Source organism: Python bivittatus, unplaced genomic scaffold, assembly GCF_059951505.1.
Source record: "Python bivittatus isolate LINGU-HERP-01145 unplaced genomic scaffold, Pbiv_v1 ctg000850_np1212, whole genome shotgun sequence".
NCBI lineage: Eukaryota > Metazoa > Chordata > Lepidosauria > Squamata > Pythonidae > Python > Python bivittatus.
In genome coordinates, this window is record NW_028277112.1 from 13791586 (window position 1) to 13809467 (window position 17882).

General features: G+C 33.9%; 1 protein-coding gene across 1 annotated transcript in view; it reads right to left on the minus strand.

Annotated features, from left to right (window-relative positions):
- Positions 1-17882, minus strand: part of KIAA0825 (KIAA0825 ortholog) — a 235677-nt gene that overhangs the window by 182218 nt on the left and 35577 nt on the right. Inside the window, exons 9-12 of the mRNA XM_088129998.1 lie at positions 11287-11381; positions 9121-9348; positions 7595-7860; positions 1314-1464 (exon numbers count right to left, since the gene is read on the minus strand). Coding sequence (XP_087986124.1) covers positions 1314-1464; positions 7595-7860; positions 9121-9348; positions 11287-11381 — 740 coding nt within the window. The remainder of the gene's footprint in view (positions 1-1313; positions 1465-7594; positions 7861-9120; positions 9349-11286; positions 11382-17882) is intronic.

Consider the following 17882-nt stretch of genomic DNA (forward strand, 5'->3'; position numbering starts at 1 on the left):
ATATGTGAGCATTTTATTAATGTGAAGACATAACCAAAAGTCAAGGAAGGAAACAAACAGCCCAGAACACACTCTCCTTAGCAACATCCAGATAAGTAGGAAATAGCACCAGATACACACTCAGGGAAGAAACAATACCCTAATCAAGAAACCATCAGGGAAGAAACTGCATCCCAAGCAAGACTGGCAGGGCAAGCTACTACACACAAACAACCAGCAAATTTGAGTCTCCCATCTCTGATGATGTTACCTAGCCTGGTAATGAAATGTCTGCAAGAGAACAACCAAACTCACGAAATACCAAGATAGACAGATACATATACACATGTATAATTTTATGTATACAAATAAAAGCTTCTTAATAAACTTTGTTTACAAAGTCTTAATAAGCTTTGTAATTAGAGTTCTCATTTATATATACATGAAACAATTTCCTATTTTATATTTGTTGCTATTGGAAAATAGTTAAATGGATAAACATTTTCTGCTTTTGCAAACCACATGCAATAAAACAGATATGGTATTTTATTTAAATTTTATGTGAGGAAATGGGCAGCTAGGCAGTATTCCATAAGCCATTCACATTATTTACTAACTTTATTTTTGACAATTAAGAAACAGAAGTTTAACATTTGCTGCAGAGCTTTATTAAAATAAAAAACTGATCCTAAAATTATATAGAGGGCTAATTTGCAAGCAAAGCAGTATTCATGCAGCTGATGAGTTTATTTACTAGAAAGTTTTGACATCACTGCACAAAACCGATGCTCCCGTAACTTTTATGCATTGCTAATTCTCACTATCTGCCTTAAATGCAATATTAAATAAGGTCCAGTGGTCCAGAATTCAAAATTAATTTTCTATGTTAGTTTCCAATAGTCACACTGCATGCAAAGGCAATGTAAGAATTACTATTCTTTTGTAATTCCAGGGCCTTCTTTTACAAGTTCTATTTTATGCAAAGTATCTTTAAAAAGTTTAAAGCAAAATATTTTCCAGATCTTGCTGACCAAGAACATTATGCAAAAAGAGAACTGTACCGAATTGTAGTTCTGTTGTACATTTATATCAGGAATGGTGGAATCACATCTAATGCAGAGACGTAACAGGGTTACTGGATGTCAATGAAAACTTACTGGCCTTGTGTCTTACCAAATCCATTCAAAGATGTACCAGGCAGGCAACTGGATGAGTGGATACAATCTTAAAACCTTACCTTGAGTCCAGATTGTTTTGAACCTACTTTTCCAAATCAGTCAAAAAGAAACAAAAATAAAACACATTTGTATAAAAATGAAGGATAGTACTCGCACCTCATAAAAAGCTTTGTTGTCATCCCAGTAATGACTCTCGGCATCCTGTAAAATACTTGTAACAGAAACTCGTATACAATAATTTGTAACTTGAAACTGAAGAATGCTGATCAGTTCCTGATATTGCTGGAGAAGTGCTAGAAATAAGGGCCTGTTCAAATGCAAAGGTCATAGGGAAAGATTTAAGACACTGCTGTAGGAGATAGCAATTTACAATTCTACAAATGGTTTGGATTATTAAATAGCAATCATCCATTAGTGTTGATTCCACATTAACTTTACAATCTGGTTTTCATTACATATGCTCTTTTGAAAATGTGTTTCATTTTACAAATCTACACTATTTATAAGGCTTTTTCTACTACAGAAAAAAAATACTTATCTAAATAATCAGATACTTATTTTGCTGTTATTAAAAGGCTGCCTATTATTCTACCTCGTACCTCTAAATAATAGGGTTATTAATGTATAATTCATTTTTATTCAGAACATATTCTAAATGACAAAATGTCAGTTTTACACTAATGTGAATTAATAATTTAATACTAATATAAATTATCAGCTTTATAATATATATAAGTGTCCATACATGCGATACAGACAGACAAGTTATGGCCCACAATTTTTATCTCAAATTTATAGCTTAGATAATATAAGGTGCAAAAACATGAACGGTTAAGCAAGGGTAGAAAGTGATAAAGGTATTGCAATTACAGAATGATCTGGGTTAGCTGAAAGTTTTAACTTTGGGTAGACAATTGGGGACAGTGGGCTGCATGAGGAACTTAAAAATGTTTTGCAGCTCCATAATCTCTTAAAGACCACCTCACCAAAGAAGGTTATTTTCATCAGGAAGGAAAAGAAGATGTTGGGGGAAAGAGTTAGCACATGTAAGAAACCAAAATGAAAAGCACAACATTCCTTGAAAGTCTAATTCTGCCCACTTCTGTTAAGTGATGTTATTTATTCCACCCCATTGCAGCATTCAGCTGCTCCCAAAAAATAATGTAAAAGTACAGCCGTAGCCATCAAATTCTTGCTTGTAATTAGTAGTTTAGTGTTGCCAAAGTAAACCAGGCCAGTATACTTTCCCTCTCCTTCTCAGATGTCTGCAAGGAGAAGTTTGGAATTGGAAGCATAATTTCTTCTTTTGATTCAATGAACTGTAGAGTTGGGCCATTAAGGGAATCAAGTCCAATTCCCTGCTCAGTGCTAGAATCCATATTGAAATATCCAGACAGACAGCTGTTTAGCCTCTGCTTGAGCATATCCAATAAAGGGGAACTCAGTATCTTGATAATTAGTTCCACTGTCAAGTGCCTTTTATTATCATGTACAGAGATGTGCAAAATTAAACATTCCAGAGAATAGTACAATGTTCTATTCTCCCTCTGGACCATGTTGAACCTTCTCCAAACTGTTATGTCCTCCTCGGGGCAATTCAGCAACTTCCAAAAGTAAACTCTCCAAATTGAAAGCCATCCCCAGAATGTTCTGTTCCTGAATTAGTGAGTTTTGTGCATCCCTAATCAGGTTTTTTTTTCTACAATTTAATCAGAATGTCTGAAATATATACTATGTATGGTTAATTATAGCATGACTTGAAGTTTTTGGTAGTATATTTTATTTAGCTGTAGACCAAAATTATTTATATTGTTATTTGAGACACTGTGTTGTTTGGAAAATATAGAATAGCTAACTTAATTTTTTTATTTTAAGTTTAAGTTTTAACTAGTTACAAAAAGTTAACTTCAACTTTTTAAAAAGAATAAATTTATTGTTGTAAAACCATGAAACCATTTTTTCAAAAATCAGTATTCCTTCCTCAATATTTCCCCTGACATGCCTGCTTTTTTTAGTCCTAGAGTATTTTAGTTTCTCCTGTCATTTTCTATGCACTTAGAAAGATGTCAACAAATCAGCCAATTGATTGCAAGAGTGGGAATAAGCACAGATACATTTATTATTGTAAGAATGGAAACAATTTGTGCTCCTTAATTTATTGGTCCAGAAGAATTACTTGTGATTAAGGCACCAGGCTAGAAAGCAGGAGACTGTGAGTTCTAGTCCCGCCTTAGACATGAAAGCCGGCTGGGTGACTTTGAGCCAGTCACTCTCTCTCAGCCCAACTCACCTCACAGGGTTGTTGTTGTGGGGAAAATAGGAGAAGGAAGGAGTATTAGGTATGTTCGCCACCTTGATTTATTTATAAAAATAATAAAGGTGAGATAAAAATCTAAAAAAACCTTATTCTTATAAACCTATCAAAGACAAGTATCAGTGGGTTTTGTGGCAGAAGATTTTTCAGAATTCTGAATGCTTTTATAGTAGGGCTAAATTTCCTGAAATAACAATAATAGTTTTCTATTAAAATGAATTCAGTATGACATTACTATGTTGCAATAAATGCCGGTTTTAAAAATATATAGTAATATGGAGAATTTTTCTGCTTGCTCCAAATATTTATCTATTTATAGGATATGTTTACTGTCTGAAGCCAGACAGACTCTAGGCAGCTTACAGAACTTATATACAAAATAATACAAAATCAATATAATAACTACTTAAATAGTATATCCAAATCTAATTACTAAAAGTAATAAGCTAAAGTTTACTGAGTATGGTACTGCTGGTTATAATTAATCCCTAAAGGCATTCTGGAAGAACCATGTTTTCAGCTGCTTCTGGAAGGCCATGAAGATGGGGGCCATCTTTGCTATTCTAAAGGAGAGGAGCTATTGCAGAGAATGTTCACCATGAGGCTCCCTGGTAAGCCCTTGTAAGTGGGGATCCTCCATAGGCACTGCCTAGTTGTTTGGGTAGGACAAGCAGAAATGATTAGGGAAAGCTGATCACTGAAATAAAACATCCTTTTAAGTTTCATCCCAAGAACACACAAAAATAAAGATGGATCTTTAAAGACTTTCCTGTGACTCCTGGCTCAATCAATTCAGACTTCAAAGGTCCTCCCATTCCATGTTTTAACCCACTGCTGTATTATAAAGCCCCATGGGCTATTTTGCTTTTTAAGCATTTCTATTATTATAATTCAGATGTATTTTATTCTCTTGTGTTATTTCAGAAACAACAAAATTTATAATAGATGTTTTCTATAAAACTGCTTTCATTCATTACCTAACTATAGATATCTCACTGGTTATTCTGTTAGAATTCAATAGTTTTGAAAATGTATATTCACCATCACCATCATCATCACCACAACTTTGATTTATATGTTAGCTTTCTTTTTGAAATCACAGCTGGGGTAGCTTGCCATTTAAAACAACAAAATATCCAGAATACAAATCAAATCAAATCAAGATGTAAGTAATCAAGTCACTAATATTTAAAGGTCAGAGTAAAGACAATGCTTTTACAGACTCTCTAAAGAGAGACAGAGGCAAAGCCAAGTGCATACATTCCATAATCTGCAAGAAATGCTGAGATTATCCCTTTTCCTAAATGCCCAATAAATGGCCATCTGAAAGTCTCCATAATATTGGTATTTTTAGAACACATGCAAACTATGCAACTCCCTCTCCTGTCTAGGAGATTTGCCTGTCTAGTGATTAAGAACCATAAGAGACCTTTTTGTAGATGCCTCCCATTGTCAAAGGTAAATGTGAAAGGATCTTTGTCTTCAAGGCTCCTAGGCTTTTAATTTGCTTTACTTTTAGTAGCCTTTAGCTTTTAAATTTTTGCATTGTACTTTTAAAATTTTGTTAGCTGCTTTGAATGTTCATCTTAGCAGAAAGGCACACTAACAATTAAAAACTGGCATAAAAACACTAGTTGAAAATGAAAATGTTTAACATTTAAAAGGCTACTAACTTTTAAATATAATTAGTTGTATTTTAAATAATCTTTTTCATGCTATCATAGTCAGTTTTATTTACATTAACAATTTAAATTAATTAATTTTCTTGGTAATTTAACATTTCACTGAGTCTAAGCTATATAAATGAGCCATGGACAACAGGTAACTATGAGAGAAAAAGAGAATGAACAATTACAACTGAGCGATAAAACCCTTTGAAATGTACAGTACTGTGCAAATGTTTTAGGCAGGTGTGAAAAAATGCTGTAAAGTAAGAATGCTTTCAAAAATATACATTGTAATTGTTTATGTTTATCAATTTACAAAATACAAAGTGAGCGAACAGAAGAAAAACCCAAATCAAATCAGTAGTTGGTGTGACCACCCTTTGCCTTCAAAACAGCATCAATTCTTCTAGGTACACTTGCACACAGTTTTTGAAGGAACTTGGCAGGTAGGTTCTTCCAAACATCTTGGAGAACCACAGATCTCCTGTGGATGTAGGCTGCCTCAAATCCTTCTGTCTCTTCATATAATCCCAGACAGACTCCATGATGTTGAGATCAGGGCTCTGTGCAGGCCAAACCATCACTTCCAGGACTCCTTGTTCTTCTTGACGCTCTTAATGACATGGGCTGTATGTCTGGGGTCATTGTCCTGCTGCAGAATAAATTTGGGGCCAATCACATGCCTCCCTGATGGTATGGCACGATGGATCAGTATGTGCCTGTATTTCTCAGCATTGAGGACACCATTGATCCTGACCAAATCTTCAACTCCATTTCCAGAAATGCAGCCCCAAACTTGCAAGGAACCTCCACCATGCTTCACTGTTGCCTGCAGACACTCATTATTGTACCGCTCTCCAGCCCTTCGGCAAACAAACTGCCTCCTGCTACAGCCAAATATTTCAAATTTTGACTCATCAGTCCAGAGCACCTGCTGCCATTTTTATGCATCCCAGTTCCTATGTTTTTGTGCATAGTTGAGTTGCTTAGCCTTGTTTCCACGTCGGAGGTATGGCTTTTTGGCCGCAATTCTTCCATGAAGACCACTTCTGGCCAGATTTCTCCAGACAGTAGATGGGTGTACCTGGGTCCCACTGGTTTCCGCCAGTTCTGTGCTGATGGCACTGCTGGACATCTTCTGATGTTGAAGGGAAGTAAGCATGATGTGTCTTCCATCTGCTGCATTAAGTTTCCTTGGCCGAACACTACGTCAACGGTCCTCAACGCTGCCCGTTTCTTTATGCTTCTTCCAAAGAGCTTGAACAGCACATCTTGAAACCCCAGTCTGCTTTGAAATTTTTGCCTGGGAGAGACCTTGCTGATGCAGTAGAACTACCTTGTGTCTTGCTGCTGTGCTCAGTCTTGCCATGGTGTATGACCTGTGACATGAAACTGTCTTCCACAACCTCACCTTAGTAGCAGAGTTTGGCTGCTCCTCACCCAGTTTTAAGCCTCCTACAGAGCTGTTTCTGTTTCAGTTAATGACTGTGTTTCAACCTACATATGAAATTGATGATCATTAGCACCTGCTTGGTATAATTGGTTAATCATACACCTGACTCTAATCCTACAAGATCCCTGACTTTGTGCAAGTGTACAAAGTGTGCAAGTGTAAGAATTGATGCTGTTTTGAAGCCAAAGGGTGGTCACACCAAATATTGATTTGATTTAGATTTCTCTTCTGTTCGCTCACTTTGCATTTGTAAATTGATAAACATAAACAATTAATATATATATTTTTGAAAGCATTCTTACTTTACAGCATTTTTTCACACCTGCCTAAAACTTATGCACAGTACTGTAAATGACTAGTTTTCTTGGGTACAAGTTTACTTATTTACTTATTTATTTATCAAATTTATATAGCCACCCATCTCACAACTGTGACTCTGGGCAACTCACAGCAAATAAAACAACAGAAACAGTAAAAATATAAACAAACTCTACAGCATAGAATTACCCTAAAACCATGATTAGAATTTAGTAACACATAAAACAGAGACACAGTGAGCTGGTGAATATAAACCATACATCCATTTAATAAAGCCATTGCCAAGGCTCACCACTACTGTTGGACCCCCAGGTATGATGGTACAACCAGGTTTTCAGGCCCTTCCTAAAGGCCAGAAGGGTGGGTGCCAATCTAGGTTCCAGGGAAATGATGGCAGGCACCACAGCCGAAAAGGCTCTCTTCCTGGGTCCCATCAGATGACATTCCTTAGTAGTAACATGCCTTTCCTGCCGGATCTGATGGGATGGGTAGGTGTAACTGGGGAGAGGAGGTCCTTCGAATATCCCCCAAATATGTACATTGTAAAGGGCTCTTCACATTTAAATATCAGCCCTCAGTTTTAGCAGCAAAGTATGTCAAAATCTAGACAGAGTAGATTTTAAAGGAAGTTGAAAGAAAAAAATAATGGAAACAAGTTATTTGTTATCACTGAAAGGAGACTTACTTTCCACAGGCCATTTTCATTAAGTTTTGATACATTTTAAAATGCTGACAGACATACACTGCCGTGGAAAGAATGGTATATAGGTTCTGAAGTGGAGCTCTTGTTGGGACATCTTTACTTCTCTCTTCCAGTCTTGTCAGGACAGCTGTTGCCACTTTGCTACACACCTCTATAAAGTTTGCTCTAATTTCCTGGAAAAATTCACCTGTGCATGCCAGAGCCAGTGGGAGCAATTTGTCAAGTTCTTCCATGATGTCAGAACAAAACTAAGAAATAGAAATGCTAGGATTCAGTTATTTATATTCCAAATATGTTGACTGATATACAGTGCATTCGATGTATATTTGACATATAAAACAATTTTGAAATCATTTCATTTTCTGATATTAAACACAAGAAGAGCAAGCAAATATAACTTTGATATTAAGCACATTTTTTAAAAAAAGCTAGGAAGAATTCAAGATTAAAGGTCATGTCACCTGTGGCATTTTTTAAGGGAAAATTCGGGATCTCCAGTTGTATACATTAGTTTCTAAGCAATTACTGAACAAACACTAATAATATTCAGATAGACAGTATTCCAAGTTTATTAAATAGGAAGACAATCCATATTTAAGTAAGTCCCTCTGCCAAAGAAAGAGTTGATAGGGAAAATATATATATAAATTCAGACAAAAACCCCATGCAATAGCCAGCTTCTCCACACTTGTCAAAAAAGACTGACAACTCCACCTGAAACCAATACTAGAGATTTCCCCTCCCCAATGAGTATATACATATGACATATACATGTATGTACATGTATATACATACACACCAGAATCTATATTCTAAAAGGTGAGGGGGAGAGCAAAATAATAAATGTTTATTAATTGAATTAACAATTACTAACTAAAATTAATTTCATTTGTATATATCAATCATTTTCCCTTTTATTCACAAACTAGTTTCAGACTCATTGCTCTTCCTCCTTCCAACAGCAGCAGAAGAAAAAACATGGCTATAGGATAAGAAGAAGCAATAGCTGACTGGGAAGAGAAAGGAAAAGAAAGAGACAAAGGAGAAAGGTAACTAGACACTAAAGGAAATAAAAGAGAAAGAAGTTCTAGAAAAGGGTTAAATTCAATAGGCAAGCAGCCTCTATCAAGACAGGGATAACCTTCAAAGGTATCCAGCTTTTCAGCAGCAATTCTACAGTCATTTGCACCTCCACCAGCTCTTCTGTTCTCAGTCATTGTAAATTACACCCTTCAATTTACAGGTATTTATTTGGGAAGGGGGAATCTACTGGGTAAATATGGTATATCTTTTAAATCTTAATTCACTCCACTCCAAGCAGAATCTATGGTAATGACCAAGTAGATTCATAGTACAGTCCTCAAAGTTGCTTACATCTTATAACTCTAATTCACTGTTATATAATCAAGCCCAATTATGGATTTTATGAGTGTTATTGATTTTGCAGGTACTTCCAATAAATATGACATCCTATAGATCTTCAAACTTTCACATTTTTGGATACATGCCTTTGAAATTTGCTTTGGTTGCTCTTTATCATGGACAACACTCCAGGATTCATTCATGTTTTGTACATTTGCAACACACATCATATAATAGGTAGCTGAAGACTGTTCATTTTGTTCATGTTCAAGAATTTTACTGGAAAAATCTTCAACTGCAATTATTATACTTTGTGCTACTGAAGAGGACAGGTCTTTAAAACCATTTCTCCATCCAAACTCTAGCATGGTAGGCTGAAATATAAATGTATACAATAAATATTTAACATACAAATATTGTAGTTTCAACTATCTATGACAGCTTTAAACTTCTATCTGGATTATCTGCAGTGAAAGGAATGGGGGACAGCAAGAAAAAATAGGCAGCTACTTTTGTATTCTCCCTACCCACAACAAAACTTATTCCTGGAACCTTGTCAGAGCTCAAGCCTCAACATCTTTCAGATGCATTTTGGGCCTGGCTTAGAGGAGGAAAGGAAAAGTCAGAGTTAATTTGGAAACTTAAAATATAATGTGACAAAAAATTATTTTAATTATTTTATGCTTTCAATTTATCCCACATCATAGACATGCTTTAATATCCAATGGCCACACCCATCTCAAGGAACTTTTGAAAAAGAAAGGATAATGATTGGATTAATCAGAGTACTTTCTGTAATTGCTAGAATTTTTTAATGCATTCCCTTTGGAATACAAAAGTTTAGAAAGCTAGTTGCTTTCAATACAGTATCTTTTGATATTATAATTGACTCCTGGATTTAATTATTTTTCTTACACATTTTACTGCAAGCAGTAAAATTGTTTTGCTGATAGTTCACATTGATTATGAGCTGCTTCAGCTGTAATGTATTTTAGCCATTGTCATCTAGTTGTTTTCATCCAAATTAAGCTGGACCTTATCTAGTTAACTTGGTCCTGGACTAAGGAGTTTTCTAATGTATAAGCCAAGAACAGTCTCTATGAGACTGATGTTGAACAAAGTTAAAGCTGAAGACGGAGACTGCTGCAGTGCGTACATAGATTATATCAACTAAACTATAGATATATGAATAGTTATTAAACAATCAAGATAGGAGGGCTATAAATTAAAATCAATAAATGATATTGGTTGAGATTCAGATTACTACAGCTAGTTTTGAGATTTGTTTCTGAAATAGCCAAATAATTTTAAAAGGGTGAGACTTTCAACAGCACATTATAATTAGCATAGCAGTCTGTCATTCAAAGAAAACACATTTGAGTGCCCTTAATTCTTTGGATCTCAGCCATGAAATTAATTTTGATAATAGTAAAAGATTGTTTTTATCAAATCTCAATCCATTTGATGCTATAACAAGTATCACATACTATAACAAATATCAAATAATCAAATACCATAACAAGCACAAATTACTTTGGATATATGACAAGCTTCAAATCTTTGTCTTTAAAGATCTAAAATCTTGTTTATCTATAGACTAGGCTATATGAATCAGTTGTTGATGAGCTTACTATTGTTTTTATAATCATTCAAAATATATTAAAGTTGTTGAAATTTACTTAATACTTTTTTCAGTATGACAAATCTGATAAAGTATGGTTGTCAATCATATTCCACCAGCATCCCTAGGGCCCAAAATATGGTGTATAGAATTGAGGGGCGGCACATTACTTATCCCAATGCTTTTACTGCTCAAAACGAGCTTAGCAAACAATCCCCCTTTCCCACTAGCTCCACATAGTGGTAGCACTAATACCAAAAGTTGTTTTCTTGCCAACCACAAGAAATAGATAAAAGTATCTTTTATATGTAGGACAGTAAGCTGTGCATTGGTATTAACTAGGCATGTAGGAAATAACTACCACAAATTAACAAAGTAACAAGCTTAGGCAAAAAAGCCTTGGGTTTCTATATACATATTTTTCAAAATATTTATGGAAATTTCTTAAAAATTAACAAAAACATAGGAGCGATATTTCTGAATGTTATAGTGATGCTACAAAATGGTTCAGCAAACTGTTTTATATTCTCAAAATTTGTATTCTCATTCCAGCCTTACATTAAATTAATTATTGTGCTGATATTAATACCTAGATACCAGTGTTTTGTAATGAATATGTTAATATTCTACGGTGATGTGCACAGAGGAAAACTATCAGAGTTAAGGAATTTTTAATTTTTATTTTACATACCTTTTTTATCTGAAGAATATGTTCAGGAAACTCACTGGATTCATTTGTTCTACTTTCCCCTGTTAAAACCTCCCCACAAGCTTTTTTCAGAACTCCTGCACAATATAACAAATAGGATAAAAATTAAGATTAATCTTGTGAAAAAACTACTAGCCTACAATACTTTCTGATATGTCAATATGATCTATAAAGATATTTTCAAATTGAAAGCTATCAGGAAAAGAAATACTAAAAAGAGAGAAGGCACTGTTACCAGGGATTGCTAGAGATGCAAAATGGATCTTCTGCCAATCCTAGATGTTTGAGACTAACTCTATTAAGATTGATAGTTACACCAATTTAGCTGGCAGCCTGGATGAGGGTTCCAGAATAGCAAATGGCTTGTGTTGCACCACCTTTCTCAGCCATATTCTGGAACCTGTGGAAATGAAAAAGATGAGTGTTGGGAATTGTTTCTCCCACAAAGCATGGGTTTCATCCTAGCATTCCCTTTCCTAGTTCATGCCCAGATGTCCAAAGGAAATAACTAGTAACTTTTTAGAATGTGATTCTCCTTTTCTGTTGTTGTTTCTGATATTATTTATCTATGTTCCTGCTATAGCTTATTTATCTATGGATTTTGCAAGATCCTCATCCATCTACCAAGCAATCCATAGCAAACACAAGTGGCATGATATGGATGCTTACTGAACATTCAGGGGCAGCAGAACCAGGAGTCATACTAAATAAGCTTTCAAACAGATCTTGAGTGTACCCAAAACCTCTTCAATAGGAGATTCTATTGGTGTCTGGGAAGATATTGGTAGTGAAGTTCCCTACCCTCCACCCACACAATATAAATTCTCTATAGAATTTGCACAAATGAAAAGTGTTCTTCCCTCCCCACCACACCACCAATCTAATTCAAGATTTTCAGCAGGGACAGAAATGAAGAAAGAGTAAAGGAGAGGACAAATGTAGAAAAGAGAGCAGGAAAAAAATGAATAGGAATGTCAGCTCTCCAGCCCCATGAACTAATTATACAAAATACCTTTTCCTGAAGAAATGCATCTGCCAACTTAAAAAAGATTCCCACATTGGGTAAAGAACATAAAAGGCAACCATACTGAACTGAAATAATTTTTTCCATAGAAACTCACAACAAATGATTCTATTCCCCTGAAAATAACCAGGGTTTGTAACTACATGTTTAATCTTCCAATCACTGTCTTTATCATTATTGAGCATCTAACTCATAATTTCTTCCACAATAAAAAATGATGAATGTGGTATTTAGAAATAAGAAAGAAAATGAGCATTCAGGAAGTATAAGAAGTTATAAGATAAAGGTTTTATGCAACACTTATGCATCTACCCAGCCACCCATATACCATCTGTCCCAGTTTTGAGTTTTCATTTGTACAGAATTTCATAACAGTATTGATCATTATTAATAACATCAATGATTATTAATTATTAATAACAATAAAAACCCCTACAATATGTGTGGAAAAATTATATATTATATGCAATAATAGGCTTGGGAATAGAAAAACAGTTTCACTTCTACCTGAACAGCTGTGAAATTAATGGAGGATTGACTATATGACTCACTAAAACTAGTATTCATACTCATTACTGCTTACAAGATTGTCATCCAGGTCTACTGTTTAATTTTTCAAACAGTAAATACAATTCACAACATTTACAAAAAACCAGATCTGTATGTATGTGTGTGTGTATATATCTAACCCAGAAAAATCTGGAAAGTTTTCTCAGACTTCTTTAAAAATGTAAGATACATCTTCTTCATATATAAAAGTAGCATATCTTTTGTCATCAGATATTTACATTACTTACTTACTCTAGAATAATTGTTGTCTTCTTTTTAGATATGTCCATTTAACTTTAGAAGGGATTTGTTCTACTTTAAATCATTCCCTCATTTACACTAATTACATTAGTTCTTCAAATACACAATTATAATAAAATTCAGCCAACACATTTTTTTTTTACTTTTAAAGGAAACTAGATCCAACTGACATATTAAATTTAAAAAATACAGAAAATTTGAAGGATTTGAAACCCTGCTTAAAAGATACAATTCCCCAAAATCCACTTGAACTCGTAATGGCATGATCAATCTATTGAAGATAATTTAACAGCAAAATCCATTGAATCATTACTATATGCATTTAAAACATGTATATATACATAAATTATATCATCAAAAGGATCACCTGATTATAAACCTATATGCTTTCCTATGGTTTGGTTATGCAGAAAAATTCTAGCAAGCCTATTAAACAATGTCTGACTGCTGTGTTCTGAGTAAACATTTATTCTTATAGTATCATATTTCCTAAAAATGATCTTTAAGATCTGCTATTGTTTTAGGATCCACAGAGAATCTAAATGTTAAACTGGCTTCAGAAGTATAAAGCAATTAATACATCTAATTGCATCATTTTAATAAGTGATTTTATTTATGTGAAGTAACAGATTTCTTCTTAATCTGCAAAGGAAAGACCTCTGCAAATCTTTCTAGTTTCCTGAAGCAAAGCCTGAAAATTTATTTTGAGAAGTTTGCCCAGGGTGGTTTCAAAGAACTCCATTGGAAAAAGCTATTTTTGGTGTCATTATCAGATCTGTCTAAAGTTCACCTTTCTCAAACAAATGGGGAAAAAAGGTGAGAGGAAGATGAAAAGTATGTTAGATGTTTTTGAAAATCTCAACAAGAGATTTCTGAAATATCAGAGGAATGAGAAAGCATACTAGAAGGGAAGAAAAACATAATTCAGTCAAACATTCCTCATTTTTAATACAGATGTTCTGCTTTATTCATGACCACTACTAAATGTTCCAGGTTCTTTCAAGGGATCATATCTCCAGTTATAATGATTGTACTAGGCACAGTGGAATATTCCAATAATTTAATTGTAATGTAAATTTAGGAGGACAAAGCAGGAATGGACCAGCAAATAAAAGAAGCATTCTTCTCAATGGTGAGCAAAACTAATCTACCAGTCATATTTTCTTCCATTATCTGCTGGTTTTAGGAAAGCAGAGTTAGGAAATCAAGGTACACCCTTCCTTTCTTAGAAAAATGTCCCAAATCTTTGCCCAAAATGACAAATGCAAAATTGTCTGAGTGATGAAGTGATTCATGGTGAAGGAATTATTTTCACTTTTTTGTTAATTTAATCAGCTAGCTTAGCATTTCAGAAACATTTATTGTTTTCTGAGGTTCATTGATTCATCTAATCAATCATATTCATGTTTATATAACTGATCACATTTTTCAATTACTCTTGTTGCTTTTTATTATGAATGTTGTTCATATTTTTATGAGTTTCATACTTGATACTTCGCATGAATGCAGCCTGTAGTGAAAAGTACTCCAGAAATATAAAATAAATATAGAAGTCAAATAAACATCCTGAAATTAAATAATTTTCTAAATATTATTCTTTTAAATTAAATTTTATAGCAGTAGAATCAAAATAGATTAATTTCTAAATTATAGAATTTTACCAAATAAATTTATAATTTTTTTCAATAAAAATAAAAAATATGTGACTTCATATATATTCTGATAGTGTTATTTTTTTCCTACTATGTCTCATAATGCTATTGTTTGCCATGGGATTACAGTGGCTGGTACTTTCTTGAGCTGTAACTTTTATTTTCATCTATCTAAATTGGCTTTCACAGGTTTCCACTGTGCAAACTGTCAAAGAACCTGTCCTAATGGCAGCTCGAAATAGTGTATACTAAGTGTCTCTCTTTTCTTCACAGTTCTCTCTCTCTCTTTCTGGTTCACAAGCAACTTCCTACCAAAAGAGAATCTTAGAAGAGGTTACATCCAAGTGATAATACTATGAAAACATATGAAGAGAAGCCCAGGTGGTCACCTTGTAGATTTCCAACATGGAAGCCTTCGACCTCTCCGCCCAAGCAGCAGCTACAGTCCTAGTGTAATGAGCTTTACAGACCCTGGGAGCCACTTTAGCTTTAACTATGTACACCTCCCTAATACAGTTCCATAATCATCCAGCTATGGAAATCTTAGAAGTTATTTGACCCCTCTTAAGACCTCCTAAGACTACAAACAATCTGTCAGAAGATCTGACATCTTTGATTTTTTTTTAAATAAACCCTAAGTGTTCTTCTTACATCCAATTTATGCAGCCATTGTCATCACTTGGTCTAGAGAAAAATGATGGCCAAGAAAACTTCTGGTATAGCTAAAAACCAGACATTACTTTGGCAAACCTAAAATAAAAGATAAGGAACTTTTAAAAGAACATTTTAGTTTTTAATGAAATTTTACAAATATTTTGTACATCAAACCTAAAGTCTTAATAAAATAATCCAAACAATACCACCTTCTTTCTTTCTTTCTTTCTTTCTTTCTTTCTTTCTTTCTTTCTTTCTTTCTTTCTTTCTTTCTTTCTTTCTTTCTTTCTTTCTTTCTTTCTTTCTTAACGTAACTGGCAGTACAGAGGAAGATGAAGTAGAGTGAGGCAATTCCATAAAGAGGATAGGTGCAAGAAGGTTCCCTGAGCATTCTTCCTCAAACCCAATGGTCCTTATTACCAATAGGAAGACAGAGCTATATGTGCCATACAACCTGTCTGTTGATTGATACCTGTAAAAATAGCCTGCTACCTTTTAGTTCTGACAAATGACATTATCCCATCACCAGTATTGATGTGAAATTCAACTGCCAATCCAATTTGTTTCAATACTAATTTAGGAGGGGGAAAATTTTACCTCGGCCAGCAAAAGATCAGCCCAGATTAGCACAATTTCCATATAAATCTAATTATCATCTATTTCTATTTTATTCAATATTTAATAACTCATTAAAAAAACAACCCATTGTTTTATTATCTTTAATAAACATGAACAGAAATGTCATGGTATCATCAAGGTAACTACTACTGTACCATCATATTGTCTCTAGATTTCTCTAGAGATTAATAATAAGCTTTACTTTCCCATTTATTCTCTATCAGAATTTTGCTAGTCTATTCCCTTTCCCTATGGGTTGCTTACTTCTAAAACCCGTTTTCAACTCATGTTTCTCTTTCTCAGTAATCAATGAGTTATATATCAGATAATTTTCCCCATATATATATATATATATATATATATATATATATGAAAAATTATCTGATATATAACACTGATTTAATTACAATAGTAAAATCTAATACAAACTAAAAGAAAGAAAGGATAATAGAAAGAAAAAAGGTGCAAAGGAAAAAAATGTAGAAAATAGAAAGAAAAAAAGAAAAAAAGTAAGCATATAGTAAAGAAAGAGAAAAGAAATATATAAAGAAGTGACTTCCAACCTTCATCACAACAAGTATAAACAATTTTTGTAACTCTTCACCCCCTCTTAGTTTACAACCAATGACCTCTTCATCCTATGTCCCATCTCTTATCTATCGACAAATCCATAAAGCATCGCCTTTTCAGTCCTGGTGTCAGCAGAAAGTCCATTAAGGGTTACCAGAAATAACAACATATCTTATTTTAACTTTGATCAAATAAATGAACTTTATATTCCTTCCTTTTACTTCTAACAGTCTTAATCTTTAGTCAGTTCAAATAATGTTGTAGAATTTGATTTTTTTTTCATTTCTTCTTTGCCCCTTCTCACAAGACTCTTCAAAGCTTTAACAAGCCTCTTTTGTAAATTCAATATAAAAAAAAATATCCAGGTCACTTTCTTGGTTTATTATTTGTATTGATTTTTAAAACATCAACCGGTTTCTTTTGTATGTCCAGTGAGATATCCTTTTCCATGACATTCTTGTAGCCTGTCATTTGTAGATCCACTTTCGATGCCATCTCTGTTTTGTCAAATAAAACTTGTTCCTTATCTGCCATTTCTTCCATAACAACTTTTGGACTATCCATAGAAGCAAACATCACTATTGACATTGTTGATACTAACTTCTGAATCCATTTTTCAAAAGTGTCTTTCAGTATTTTCAATGTTATAATGTATTGTATCATTTCATAAGTCCCAGTTAGTTAGCTGTCAATCAGGCTTGTGTATTTTTCTCTTTTAATTAAAATCTTTAATTCCCTCTAGTGTCCAATTTTTTAAATTGCTTATCTTTATTGTGTCTTGCAAAAAGTCCAAACAAATCTATTTCCCACGGGAAGGATTCTTTATAATTAATTAAAAAATCTTATTCCAAATTTATCTGGACTCTTAATCCATCTATAACTTTCTAGGATCAAAGTCTTCTTTAGCTTTTTGCTGTTTATTTCAATTTGTTTAAATTCCTAAGCTTATGATTAAAATTTTCTTTCATTAAGGATTGAAGGCAAACTCACCTGGCGTTTTCAGACTTCTCGATCCAAAGGTCTCTAATAGCTTAAAAGTAGTTGCAATCTCCAAATGTGATTAGAAAAGGAAGTCTGCAAACTTAGTGTCCTTTAAAAGGTGCTGCCTGCGGTTGTGAGTAATGGCTATTCCCGTTGTCTCTCAGTACTCAAAACCCACTGGGGACCACTGTCTTGTAGTCTCCTTGTGAGCAGCAACTATTTGGAGCACATGTGGGCAATCTCCCATCCTTGCCCGGAGAGGTTCCGAA